The sequence below is a fragment of the Gloeophyllum trabeum genome (assembly GCF_000344685.1).
Source record: "Gloeophyllum trabeum ATCC 11539 unplaced genomic scaffold GLOTRscaffold_00005, whole genome shotgun sequence".
Classification (NCBI taxonomy): domain Eukaryota; kingdom Fungi; phylum Basidiomycota; class Agaricomycetes; order Gloeophyllales; family Gloeophyllaceae; genus Gloeophyllum; species Gloeophyllum trabeum.
In genome coordinates, this window is record NW_006920414.1 from 1,943,686 (window position 1) to 1,956,984 (window position 13,299).

The window sequence follows — 13,299 nt, forward strand, 5'->3', positions numbered from 1 at the left end:
CCTGCGGATAACATCACCGGATGTGGGTGATGGTTTATTCATCTTTCGCACACACCTTCTGCTACCTTCTGCCACACACAATCCACGAAGTTCCGCGATAACCGTTATTGATGGATTGCAGTGAAAGAGAGAGAGAAAAATGCTATGACTACGATACAAGATGTGCGATGCTCTAGTAATACTGTCTCGTTGTGCTTGTGGATATAATATGTCCGACTGCGTCGTCGCAATAAAAAAGGGGTATCGCGAAACGAAGACCGACACTGTAACAACCTGCTCATATAATGCATGCGGAGGCCCCGCTGTAAACCTTCTATAGTGTGGAGAGAACGGGAAATGTAGGGTGTGACGCACGGAAAGGCATTAGGGTGGTGCACGTCATGTAGGGAATAAAAGGAGATTAGGATAGGGCCGTTAGAGTCATCATGAGCAGATGTAGCAACGAGACAAAATCATAACCAGGGTCGTTAGAGCAGCGCAGGATTCAAATCGGAGTCGATAGTCGAGTGGAAAACATGGGAGGGAACGCTAGCAAAAATTTTGAGTTTTTCAGGGATCTTGAAGGAACCATAGAAAGCCATAGAAGAGGTCGAAGCATAGGACGAGAGACATATGCCAGGGAAGTGGTCGCGGGCAAGGCAAACTGTTTACCACCAGCTTCCTCCGCCTCCACCGCCGCTGTATCCGCCACTTCCATAGCCGCCGCCGCCGCCGCCGCCACCGTACGCAGGTGCACCTCCGTACGACGGTCCCTTGGAGTATCCCCCTCCACCACCACCGTAGCTGGAGGACCTGAAATCACGATTGGCGCCGCCGCGGCCACGGCCTCCTCCGCCACGGCCACGACCTCGGGAGCTGCCACCGAATCCAGAGGTCTCATGAGCGACAGTCTCCAACCAGCCTGGGATCTCCTGGTTCGCTTCCCTCAGCAGTTCCAAGAGGTCGCGAACAATGTTGCGATTGCCACGGTTGAAGAAGGCAGTCGAAACACCAGTGTTACCCGCACGGCCAGTACGACCAATGCGGTGTACGTAGTCGTCAATATCGGAGGGCAAGTCGTAGTTGATGACATGAGTTACATTGGGGATATCGAGACCACGGGCGGCGACAGCGGTGGCAACCATGATCGGGGTGCGACCCGTCCGGAAAGTCTGCAACGCCATCTCGCGCTCGCGCTGCGTACGGTCACCGTGAATCGAAGTGGCAGGCAGATTATTGCCCATCAAGAACTCAGACAACATGTCCGCCATCCTCTTGGTCTCCACGAATACCAAGGTCAGGCCGCCCTGGGGCTCGCTGACCAAGATATCCAACAGAACCGAGCGCTTGTCATTATCTTCAACGTACTCAACCTTCTGGGTGATATTCTCGGAGGTGGACCCGACGCGCCCAACGGACAGGAAAATGTAGTCCTTCAAGAAATCCTTGGCCAGCATCTGAATGTCGCGCGGGAAGGTCGCGCTGAACATGAGCGTCTGGCGCTCGTGCACGCCAGGCATATCCTCTCCTTGAACGATTCTCCGAATCTGCGGCTCGAAACCCATGTCAAGCATACGATCGGCCTCATCGAGCACGAGGTACCGGATGTTCGCCAGACTGATACGACCGCGCTCTATCAAATCGACCAGACGGCCTGGAGTGGCGCTGAGCAGGTCACAGCCACGTTCCATTTGGCGGATCTGCTGGTTGATGTCGGCACCACCGTACACGACGGCAGGCCTCACCCAAGAACGGTACGCGAACTTGCGAGCTTCCTCGTGAATCTGACTGACAAGCTCGCGAGTGGGCGCAAGGATAAGCGCCGTCGGGTAAGCCTTGCGGCGCGAATTGAATCCAGTCGCCTGGGGGTCGAACGGAGGGCTGCGAGGCCCACTTGTGAAGGAGGCCGACAAGATCGGGAAGAGGAAACCTCCGGTCTTTCCGGAACCAGTCTACAGGGCATATGTGAGTAACAGTATTGCAGCGGAGCCGACCTTAACAAACCTGAGCACAAGCCATTAAATCCCTGCCCGCCGCAACAATAGGAACCGAGTACTTCTGTACGGGAGTAGGGTTGGTGTACCGGGCGAAAGCGATGTTCTCCAACAGCACAGGGTCCAAAGGAGGATGTGTGAAAGTGGTTACCGGCTCCGGCACGCCAGAGCCAGTGGCCTCGACAGGGATATCGTCGTACTTCTCAAAGTTAATCCCAGTGTGCTGCTTCGAGGGATCATCAGGGTCGCCAAAGAGCTCCTTCTCCATGCGCATATTCCTTCCGCCAACAACATGTTTGCCATCCCTCCACACGCCGTACCCGAAGGTCTCGCGCTGGTCGCTTCTACCTCCACCTCCTGCACCGCCGCTGTACCCGGACATCGTGCGGTCCTCGATCGCTCTGGGGGCGCCGCGGGGCGACCCGAACGCACCGCGCCCTCCTCTGCCTCCTTCGTATCCGCCGCGGGCGGAGGGTGTAGAAGAACGAGAGTCGTTCCAGCCGTTCCTGAAATAATCGTATATCAGCATCCATCGAGTCAAAAGCTACGACTCGCCACGTACCCGTTAGCGTTAGGTATCGAAGGAGAAGAAGCAGCCCGCTGCTGATTTCTCATATGAGGGGGGACATAGGCCGTTTTACCAAGACCAAGAGAAGCTGCAACAAAAAGTGGCACCGTGAGCATCGCCCGTCCGACGCGTCACAAAGACCAAGCAAGCAATTCTGCAACTCACCAAACTTGTCCTCAAGACCGTTGACGCCATTTACAGATCCATTTGACATATTATCAGAATTACTGCGAAACACGAACAAAAGTGTGATTTTTGTCTATGAGTGTGTTTTGAGACCCAGTGAGTGGGGGTTTGAAGAGAGACAGCGAGGCGCCACTGAAATTTGCCTCTTATACGGTGGCGACTGCTGACAAAGCCCTCATAACTTGATTCGGTACATCCATTTTCCATCCACAGCGCTTCATTAGACGTTTGTGGAGGCTAATTGGGACAGTATTACTGTACACGACGCTACCTATACAACAGCTGTGATAGTGGAAAGCATGCCTGACGTGAAATGAGGGCGAAGACATGGAGCAGTGCAGACGCAGGGATGCAGCATGGGGGCGACGCCACCCGGGCCCTTATCGCCTCTTTCGTCGAGCTTTGGGGCGAGTGGCAACATCCTTGCAATCCCTGCAATACCACTTGCCACGAGGTGCTTCAGTCAGGTCCACGCAACCATAATGGAACTGGACCAGCGTTAGTCTGGTCCTGATCAGCGATTGCATGTCACTTACCCATTCACGCTCGCAATTAGGATTGTCGCAAGCAATCATCTGGAATGGCGAGTCAGAGGCATGTACATGGGCATCAAAGACACACGCACCTCTCCGTACGAAACTTGGTTGCAGAAACAGTACCGCGGCTCGTCCGGATTAGCAGCTATATCCGGGATCTGCGGGACAACAGGCGGCACAGTCAACTTCACCGACTTGATATTCGTCGTCGCAGGCGCCAACGGAGCCCCCTCATCCTGTCCTTCTTCTTGCTCCCCCGCGCCCTTCTTCGGCCTCCCCCTCCCCCTGCCCTTCCCCTTCCTCCGCGACTTCGGCGCGACGCGACCCTCGACGACCTCCGAGCTAATCCCCATGGTTGGCGCTCCCTCAGCCTCGGGTGCTTCCATGACGTCTACAGCCATGTTCTCCAAGTCCGAGGGAGGGGGTGTTTGGTGGGTCCGTGTCTGCCGTTTGGGCACCATGACGTCCGGGAGGACGATCGGCGCTGGAAGGGTACCAGGGCGGAGGCCATGAGAGAGGGCTAGTTCTTGTTCTTTGATGGCTTGGTCTAGGAGACGAATATGTCTGTCTACCTATCGTTCTGCAGGTCAAACAGTGATAAATCCAGGTGAGACCTGCGTACTCACCGTGTCATATGCGGATTTAGCTACATTGACCTTCTCTTGGGATGCTGAGACAATCTCCTCGGAGAGCCTTGCTACTCGAGAGAGCATCACCTGTGCCTGAATCGAGTTTTCCGGCACGGGAGGAACGGAGGTCGGAGTTGCTGTCTTGCTGGCAGCCCTCTCAGCGGGAGGGGCAGAGGCGGACTTCTTGTTGAGCAGCTCCGGGGGGTTACTGATGCGTGGCGGCGTGTGTAACATTCCTTCAGGCTCCGTATGATTACTGTCGACGGCAGCTGACGGAGGATCCACATTCATTTGTTCGGGATCATGTTGGGCTTCCTGATCATTTGGCTCCTGCGCCTTTGCTTGATTAAGACCCGCTCGCAGCCTCCGCCATTCCGTATATCTCTGGAGCATCGGTAAAAAGGAGGTTTGGTACTCTGCAACGCACCGCATTCATACATGAGAGAGATCCGTCCCCGTACATGGACCACTTACCATGTACATGCTCATCCAACTCTTTCAGAAGTGTAAAGTGACGCTCTAGCGATAGCGGTAGTTGTTCCACAGCTAAGATCGTCGGGTATAAGCGATATCCCATCCGAGCGAGAATGCGGACTTGTCATTTAAGCAAGTGATTCGAACATTACTTTCGAAGAACTCCTCTTTGAACGCCTCCCAGACTTCAGCCTCTTTCTCCCGCTGCTCTCGCCCCTCTTCCGCGCCCTCCTTGTCTTCCATAAGCACGTCAGGCTGCTCTTCGCTGGGTTCCTCCTCCTGGTCGTGTACCTCCACGAGTTCAGCCTCGGGTTGTGCCGCATCACCTGCTTCAGCCTCGAGAACCTTTCGACTAGGCCGTGTTCGCCTTTTAGACCTCGATTTCGAGGACATCGTACTGGTTGAAGCTACGGAAAGCCAAAGTGCCAACGTCGACTCCCGCGACGCGCACGCGCTAATTGTACAATGAGACGGTTTCACGAGGTCCGCGTTTCCCACGAATCGCGTCCGTGGCTGAAGCTGCAATGCATTGCTGGCATGCTCACAGACGTCCGCTGATTACACGCCCCTCCCCTCCTTAGCCTCCCCCGCTAGCGCTATGTCCCAGCAGCAAATGCACTCGCACGGCCCCGGCCAGCCAATGCACACGCACGGGCCCCCAGGCCAGCAGCCCCCGCCGCAAGCCGTCGTCCCCGCCCCGGACCCCAACGTGCAGGCCCTCATCGACGCGGACTACACACCGGTCGATCTCATCTTGTCGGCGGACGGTACGCAGGCGCTATGCGCAAAAAACAAAGAAGAGAAGGATCTGGACTCTGGCGTCGACTTCACGGCGACGAACCGGCTTGCGCGGCTGCTGCTGGCGCAGCCGAATCTGAGGTGTCCGCCCCCGCCCCAGATCGTCACGCCGAAGCTGTCGCAGGTAGTGAACAACACGAAGGAGGAAGGAAACGTGAGTGTACCGGATATTCTGTCGAATGCCTATTAATGGAATCCTGTCACAGCAACTGTTCAAAGCAGGCCAGCCAGACAAGGCCGTCGCCAAATACACCTTGGCCGCGAACTACGCTATGCAGCGCCCACCTTGGGAAGCCAGTCAACTCATGCGAGACGAGCTCTCCACCGTCATCTCCAACCGATCCGCTGCGTACCTCGAATCGGGCGACCTGATTGGTGCTCTCGTAGACGCAGAAACCGTCATCGCGCTCAAGCGGCCATGGAGTAAGGGGCACTTCAGAAAAGCAAAGGCACTGGTGGAGATGGGCGAGTTGAAGGAGGCGAAGGACGCGATCAACCTCGGCTTACAGTTCGAGCCAAATAATACGGTAAGCTAACGACCCCTTCCATTCCAAGAAGCGATGTATAGTGAAACGCGAATAATATGCTACAGGAAATGAACAGCTTCCTGGCTGAAATATATGCCCTGATCAAGAAAGCAGAAGAGGGGAAGGCAGCAGCACGAGCGTCCTCGCCATTAGCCAAGTCATAGCGCTACACACCGGTATTCACGCACATACTTCCTTCCCCCCTGATACCTCCACTCGCTAATCCTGCTGGTACATGGTCGCATCTTGTATCCTTATCGCACATTGCATACCTTCTTTAGTCCCTGTTTCACTCTATTTATGTACCTCTAACCTCCCGAGAATCTCAAACGCCTCCACGCACTCCTCAGGTCTTCTGAACACCCTGAGCCGTATATGCTGCGGCACCTCTCGCCGTGCGCGCCATATTCGCATCTGCAGCTCCTGGCGTTTCCGCTCCGCCTCGGAGACTGCGTAATTCATGGAGTTCTGCCGCGACGATCCAGGCATCCATGCCCTTGAAGAGCGGCGGGACGACGACGCCGACGATGTGGTCGAGCTTGACGACATGGAAGGTGCGTTCTCCGGTTCGGCAGACAAGGTGGATGTGAACACCGGATCCGACGGGACAGTGTTCGAGGTAAAGTAATCCGTGGCGTCAGCCGCTGCCGCTGCCTGCTGGTCCACCGAATGCCCCCGCGTCGCCCTCGGGGTAGGCGTAGCCGACGACGGGGATATATTCTCCGACGTCCCTCTCGACGGCAATGGCCGCACAGCCGAGAGGGGCGCAAGCCCGGGCGTGCGCGCGCCCCTCGTCGGCTTGACAGTGGGATTCCTATCGAGCGCCGTGAATATTGCCTTAGCGTTCTGCCCGGTCGGGTCGTCCACGGGCTCCGCGCTGTCGTCGACCGTCGCGTCGCGCACGAAGATGGCGAGGATCTGCGTGGGCCGCTCGGCAGCGACGGCCGCGTACAGCTCGAGGTCCTGCTCGCCCGTGTCGCCGACGAGGATGAACTGCGAGTCCGGGAAGGCGCTGAGGATCTCGACCACGCCGGCGCGCTTCCGCGTGGCGGGCGCTGAGAGGAGGCCGTTGAAGAGTGAGCGGGTTCCGTATGAACGCAGTTTTATGGATCCTGTGTCGTCGAGGCCATGAGTAATTGGTGGACCTATGAATTAACAGTGACTTGCCTGGTGGTAGGTGGGATATCTGTAGGAAGTCATTCAGAACAGGAAGCAGCTCGAAAGGACCGTTGGACTGAGCGACATCAATTGTCAGGCATCGATAACAATCGTGCCATAAGGAGAGATGCTTACGACGTAGTGAAACCTGACGCCTCTCTTCCACATCTCCATGTACCACTCGGACATACCAGGAATGACCACGTCCTCTAACTCCTTAACGAAGACGTTATAGAATACCGCCCTCGCACCGCTGAGAATACTAGACAACTTGACTGTATCGTCAACGTCCGAAATAACCCGCACAGGCGAATGGGTCAGAGGAACATGTGTAGCAGACGCGGGCAAATCAGACTCTATATATCGCGCGCGGTATCCAGGGTTGGGAGTGAAATGCGCCATGGGAGAGCCGGAACCTAAGTTGGCTTGCGGAGGAGGCGGCGGGAGCAGCTCCGTCCTGACGAAGAACTCGTGCTCCTTCGACGTGTCGCTCAGCGCCTTCTGCAACGCATACGCGCATATCCTGCTCCAGGGAATTACCACAGTGCTCTGGAACGCGCCGTCGGGCCCCGTTAGGGCGTCCTGCGTCATCAACGGCGTGGGGAGTACATCCGCATTATTATTGTCGGTGCCGTGCTGCATGTCTGAGATGGGGGAGGTGTAGACGGAGATGCGGACGACGCGGCCAGTAAGCGCAGTCGTCCAGAACGGCTCGAGTCGCGCCTCCAGGTTGGCGTGCATCTTGCGGACCGCGTCTGACAGGGAGTTGGCGTCTGAGCTGGTGCTGCTGAAGGAGGAGGAGGAGGAGAAGGAGGATACCACAGACGCGGGGGAGTCAACAGGGTCCAGGGAGCCTTCTCGGTATGCGTCTTCGCTGGATTCCCTCTCTTCGTTCTGACGCTGCTCGTTCTCGATCGTGACGAGCCGCATGGATGCCTCCAGTGCCTGGACTTCGTAATCATCGGGAATGTCGGACGGTGTTGGTGGTAGGCGCTTATCTCCTAGGAGCTCTTGCTCCACCGCTGAAAGTGAGGGTTCAGATACATTGTCTGATGGTATCTGGCCCGGTAGCTTAGGCAGAGCGGCAAAACCTGAGGTTGATGAGACAAGGGAAGTTCACAGAGTATAGTATAGAGACGCACCTCTAGCCATTCTAAGGAAGGCTCTTTGGGCTCGTGTCGCATATTCTGGCGGGCGATGGCTCACGGCAAATCCTGCAATAGATACATGAATGTCAAACGCCCCATCTAGCCATGAGCGACGGAGGAAGTCAGTATTTCGTATCGGTGAGCACCTGCCGTACTGTATCCGACCATTCAACTGCCCAAACACGGATAGCTAACCAGAACCACTACTTGATATCGGACTCACATCGACGCAGCAACATGTCGCCGAGACAGGATTGACTGGAGAGAGGACGGGGCAACCAGCGTACGCTCGTTACCTGCGGGCTCTTTGCTCTTTCAGGATGCATTTTTACAGTACTCCGTTCACGTCATTAATCAGGCAGTGAATGGTCGGACACAAGACGCAGTTTCCAATTAACCAAATAGCGGCTACTTACAAGAGTCCCCTTCCCTATACCGTCTCGTAGCCCATCCAGGGAAAAGTGATATTCTCTCTGCCGTAACGACGTTTCCCCCTCTCCCCTTAATCTTCTCCCCCGCCCACTGCCTCCAGCTCTGCTTCTTCCCCTCCCCATCAACATACCCGTTCTCGCCGGGGCGCAAGTCCCGCCGCCCAGGCAGCGCGTTCTTCAAGTCTGCACTGGTCCGCGCATTCGACAACTTCGAGAGGGCGGAGCTGAGCAGAGACCGCTTGGACATCGCAGAGTCCGACATGAAGAGTTGCAATCGCTAGTGACCATGTCCACAGCCATAAATGGCGCCTCCAGACGCGCTGTGGAGGGCGACGAGGCCGCCACAGCAGTGACGCCCGCCCACGTGCGTGCTTCAAGTTGCCGAAGGAGGGCGAATGCCTCCGCCACCAATGCTCCGTCCTTCATGCGCGTCTTGGCTGTTCTCCTCGTTGTTGCGAAGACAGGCGTCATCCATACATCGGTGGGCCCCCTTTCGCGCAGGTGAACTACTCGCTTCTGGGTGGAGCAAGCCTAGGAACGTAGGACGGAGATGCCTGTCAGAAATCCCGTCATTCAGAGAGCAGGTCGGGCGGACGGCGCAGGTGCCCTCTTTCGCTGATCGCTACAAAAAACCAGGCATTACCAAGCAGATTCTGGTGAGCTCAGAGACGGCTCACGTCATTTCCTCTTACGAACCGACTTAGTTCGCAGTGATCACGGGTGGGGTCTTGTACTTCAACTGGGCAGGCATAACAGACGAAGTCACCGCCATATGGATCGAGCGTCTCAGAATGAGCAGCCCTATTGTCGAGACGAGGGAACCCACCACAGAGGATATCAAGCGCGCGAGGTACTTTCATCTAGGGAAGGTGGGTTCTTCAATGGTGAGCCTCGCGAGCGAGAGAGTAATCCGCGCCCTTAGCGCCTACAAGCATGGCTTTACTCGTTGAAGGAGGAGGCCTCGAACCTCCCCCAGACGATCAAGTCCTTGCCGCTGTTTGCGACGGCAAGATCGATGCAGAACGTTTTGGATGCCTCGGAGGCGAGAAGGGTCTGCTGGATGCTTGTGATGATTAACTGCGGCGTCTATCTTGCATGGAAGATTCGTCGGTTACAGCCCGCCATGTCCAAAGGATTCACGCATAATCCGCTATCCGGGAAGTCATACACTTTGCTCACTAGCATGTTCAGGTTGGCATCTGCTTCTCTCTGTGAAAACGGTTACTGACCCCCTCGCAGCCATTCCAGTTTCTGGCATTTGCTGCTCAATTCCATGGCACTCTTGAGTTTCTGTAAGCTCGTATAGTATTCTCGATCGTCGACCAGTGTCTGAAGGTGTCTTCAGCGGCGACGGCAGCGCAGCACCTGATCCGTGAACAGCGCAAAAGCCCATCTGGCATGCAGGAAGCAACAGTTAGCTACCACCTCTGGGCGTTCTTCATCTGCAGTCCGTATCATACATGAATCCACCTTCGTGTCTAGTTAACACGCGGATTATAGCGGGCCTGTTCGCAAACCTCTTCTCCCACATCGCCCAAGCACGGATTATATACCCCCGCCTGCTCGCTCGCATCGCGTCTCCATCAACCCCCGCAAAAGGTTTATTCCGACATATGGTGAACGAGAACACCCAGATAAGAGGGTCCTTGGGGGCCTCTGGCGCTATCTACGGCTCAGTCGTCCTGACAGCGCTGGCGTTCCCCGAGGCTGAGGTGTCTTTGTTCTTCCCTCCGGGGCTTACTCTGCCTATACAATGGGGCGTCGGCGGGCTGGTATTACTTGACATTACAGGGATACTGAGAGGATGGCGGTGAGATCCATGACTCCCTTATATCCTTTGTGCTGATGGATTCGTCCCTCGTACGTCCAGATATTTTGATCATTGGGCGCACTTGGGCGGGGCGATATTTGGTATGCTTTACTATAATTATGGCCCGCTCGTTTGGGAGAAAACACGGGAAGCGATGAAGGTCACGGTTGACAAGGCGCGTGTGGAGAGGCAGGCGAAGTATATTCAGAAGTTGGAGGCAGAATACGAAAAAGTTATTTCTCAAGCAGATAGGAAGAAACCCCGCGAGGTGTAATGTATTGAGATCTAGAGGGTATAATAGACTTGGATTTCCTCCCCCCCCTCCAGGCCTTTGTCTTTCTTGGTGTGCTGCTCCTTGGGTACATACATCATACCAGTTAGTAAAGTGGAATGGTTGATATCCTTGGCCGGGACCTCATCCGAGCGAGGCCGAGAGAGCCAAGAAACGGCCGACTGCAATTCGTCTATGCATGTGCCCTTGGCAAGGACCTTTGTAAGGCGGGTTATTCGTCAAGTTCCGCACATGCAACAGCCTCATCCTCCACATTTTAATGGCCGAGTCAGCACTTGCTATAGGATAACCCACTGCTGTACGGCTCAGTGCACTTGAGCATGTCTTGGTGGCTGCGGGGGAGGTCCGCGGACCAGATGAGACCTCCGGGCGGTCCGCCAAGTCTCTCGGTTCCCATGTGCGGCACGCGCGGCAGTGCGCGATCTCATTATACGCGCGCTGGCTGCGGGATATAAGGTCTTCTCGTTCTTGTTCTCTTGCGCTGGACGTTCTTTCTCCTCGACTTTTTGCATTCTCTTCAAGCACACTGACGCTCGCAGCGCGAGGACCGGCCTACTAACGTACTAGAACTCTCGACTAATCAATTCGCACTCGAAACCGACTTCGATCCCGGCACTCACCTCAAGTATGCTTTCTTCATTACAATGGACTTTGGCTATCCTGCTGTTAATCGCTTCTGATACCCTTGCCGCCCCACGACCTAATACCGCCTCGCCACAAGCCATCCCGCTCGTACGGAGGGCACACAACCGGCGGACGACGCAGGACTGGGGGGAATGGGCCAAGAACCACCGGGAAATCCTCACAAGCAAATATGGCGGCTCTTCCACGGGCGTTGCAAAGCGTGGTAGTGGCACGAATCTGTGAGCACCTTATTATCTCTGGCTGACATGCGTTCTCATTCATTTCATTCAGCCTCACGAACCAGAACGCAGACTCAAGGTATGATTTTCTTGCCCTTTGCTTGGCTGCTGAGCTCACTGTCGCCGCAGCTACTATGGCTCAGTCGCCATAGGGACCCCTCCCGTATCCTTCAATGTCATCTTGGACACTGGATCTTCGTGAGTCTCATCGTCGCTGCGATCCATTGCAGCTATTTAAGTCGTTCTATAAATAGCGACCTCTGGGTAGCAGACAATGCCTGCGTTACAGGCTGCAAGAACGTGCCGAAGTTTCAGTCGTCGCAGTCCTCGACGTTCAAGAACATGAGCAAACCATTCAACATCCAGTATGGATCCGGAGAGGCCGCTGGGATCCTTGGCTCGGACACCGTCCAGATGGCAGGCTTCTCAGTGGCGAACCAAGTCTTCGGCGTCTGTAACGCCGTCTCCTCTGGGTTGCTCAATAATCCTGTCTCTGGTCTGCTGGGTCTTGCCTGGAACACTATCGCCACGTCCGGCGCGACCCCTCTGTGGCAAACTCTGGCTGGCAGCGGAGCCTGGGACTCTCCTGTCATGTCATTCCACCTCACTCGGTACGTTTCCTGCGGATCAGTATTTTTTCGTGGTTTTGACATCATCTGGCGCAGTTTCGTTGACGACAGCCAGGCGCAGACATTGGAGCCTGGAGGATCGTTCACAATGGGTGAGTTCTAATAGCGATATCCGGTTTCGCAGTTCTATTTCGACACTAACATGATTTCAAATACAGGTTTTGTCAACCAATCTTTGTACACAGGTGATATCGACTTCCAGAACATCCCTTCCGGATCAGAGTCCTACTGGATCCTGCCGCTGACCGGTACGCCAACTCTTCCTCGACAATGGCACATCCTCTGACATTTATCCTACCACAGAAATCACTGTCCAGGGCGCCTCCATGACCTTCCCCTCGACGCAGAGCTCATTCGCCGCCATTGACACCGGAACGACGCTAGTCGGGGGTCCCTCCAGCGCCATCGCGCAGCTGTACTCCCAGATCCCCGGCTCGGCCCCCGGATCCGGCAACTTCGAGGGATACTACACCTATCGTACGTTTCCTGCGCAGCCATGCGTATGCATGTCTTGAGATAAGAAGCTTACTGTGATGTTCCCAAAATAGCCTGCAACACGCAAGTGAACGTCTCCCTCGCGTTCGGCGGGAAGAGCTGGTCCATCAGCCCGCAGGACTTCCGCCTTACGCAGCTCACGCAGTCAGAATGCCTCGGCGCGTTCTTCGAGCTCACGACGGGTGGCAGCGCGCCCGCATGGATTGTCGGCGACACCTTCCTGGTAAGCTCACCTCATCTCCGATCTACCCTGCTCGGTACCAATGCGGTGAACGTCCTCATAGAAAAACGTCTACTCCGTCTTCCGCTTCAACCCGCCCTCGATCGGCTTCGCCGCGCTCTCAGAGGCAGCAACTGCGCAGAACGATGCGGACGGGCCCATACCATCTGCTACCATCGGCTCCGCGGCTGCCGCTGTATCTGCATCGAGCGGGACCGACGCTGTGAACAGCGCGGCGGTTAGCGCGTACTCGTTTAGCCCTGTGGTGTTGATGATTGCGGGCGTTGTTGCTGGGGTCGTGTCGCTCCTTTAATGCGGATTGTGGGGAGTTGGACTTGCGTGTTAGGCGTGGACAGTGCTGTATATTGTAGCGTTTGATCAATGGACTTTGTGGAAGACACAATTTGTATTTGCTTAGTTACTACCGCTAAGGACGAGTTAATGGCCCTGTAATTGCATTCCTGATGAGATCTTTGAAGGCACGATTCAGACTCACGCTACTCTCGTCATGAACTTTGGTAAACATAGACAAACTCCTCCCGGACCGATCACTGGGCTGCCG

General features: G+C 55.7%; 6 protein-coding genes across 6 annotated transcripts; 3 read left to right on the plus strand and 3 right to left on the minus strand.

Moving 5' to 3' along the window:
* Positions 1–92: 92 nt before the first annotated feature.
* On the minus strand, positions 93–2,847 carry GLOTRDRAFT_60060 (DEAD-domain-containing protein). The gene is made up of 4 exons (XM_007867166.1): positions 2,707–2,847; positions 2,536–2,629; positions 1,984–2,479; positions 93–1,931 (listed from the first exon to the last, which is right to left on the minus strand). The coding sequence occupies exons 1-4, from the start codon at positions 2,753–2,755 to the stop codon at positions 648–650; spliced, it is 1,923 nt and encodes a 640-aa protein (XP_007865357.1). The 5' UTR covers positions 2,756–2,847; the 3' UTR covers positions 93–647.
* A 260-nt stretch (positions 2,848–3,107) lies between these two features.
* On the minus strand, positions 3,108–4,759 carry GLOTRDRAFT_138331 (uncharacterized protein; the record flags this gene model as incomplete). The annotated part of the gene is made up of 6 exons (XM_007867167.1): positions 3,108–3,215; positions 3,264–3,302; positions 3,353–3,835; positions 3,890–4,308; positions 4,367–4,438; positions 4,519–4,759. 6 exons carry the CDS (start codon positions 4,757–4,759, stop codon positions 3,108–3,110), a joined length of 1,362 nt encoding a protein of 453 aa, XP_007865358.1.
* A 382-nt stretch (positions 4,760–5,141) lies between these two features.
* Positions 5,142–6,111, plus strand: GLOTRDRAFT_60063 (uncharacterized protein). The gene is made up of 3 exons (XM_007867168.1): positions 5,142–5,318; positions 5,371–5,691; positions 5,757–6,111. The coding sequence occupies exons 1-2, from the start codon at positions 5,147–5,149 to the stop codon at positions 5,589–5,591; spliced, it is 393 nt and encodes a 130-aa protein (XP_007865359.1). The 5' UTR covers positions 5,142–5,146; the 3' UTR covers positions 5,592–5,691; positions 5,757–6,111.
* GLOTRDRAFT_138333 (uncharacterized protein) lies at positions 5,986–8,690 on the minus strand (the record flags this gene model as incomplete). The annotated part of the gene is made up of 4 exons (XM_007867169.1): positions 5,986–6,746; positions 7,041–7,940; positions 7,992–8,096; positions 8,414–8,690. The coding sequence occupies 4 exons, from the start codon at positions 8,688–8,690 to the stop codon at positions 5,986–5,988; spliced, it is 2,043 nt and encodes a 680-aa protein (XP_007865360.1).
* A 151-nt stretch (positions 8,691–8,841) lies between these two features.
* GLOTRDRAFT_75482 (uncharacterized protein) lies at positions 8,842–10,560 on the plus strand. Its single transcript, XM_007867170.1, has 7 exons — positions 8,842–9,084; positions 9,133–9,297; positions 9,351–9,619; positions 9,668–9,720; positions 9,774–9,875; positions 9,929–10,238; positions 10,299–10,560. The coding sequence occupies exons 2-7, from the start codon at positions 9,220–9,222 to the stop codon at positions 10,510–10,512; spliced, it is 1,026 nt and encodes a 341-aa protein (XP_007865361.1). The 5' UTR covers positions 8,842–9,084; positions 9,133–9,219; the 3' UTR covers positions 10,513–10,560.
* Positions 10,561–10,953: 393 nt separating this feature from the next.
* Positions 10,954–13,280, plus strand: GLOTRDRAFT_138335 (aspartic peptidase A1). The gene is made up of 9 exons (XM_007867171.1): positions 10,954–11,393; positions 11,446–11,472; positions 11,523–11,591; positions 11,648–12,004; positions 12,059–12,114; positions 12,181–12,270; positions 12,326–12,499; positions 12,571–12,740; positions 12,802–13,280. Exons 1-9 carry the CDS (start codon positions 11,158–11,160, stop codon positions 13,048–13,050), a joined length of 1,428 nt encoding a protein of 475 aa, XP_007865362.1. The 5' UTR covers positions 10,954–11,157; the 3' UTR covers positions 13,051–13,280.
* The last annotated feature ends 19 nt before the right edge of the window (positions 13,281–13,299 follow it).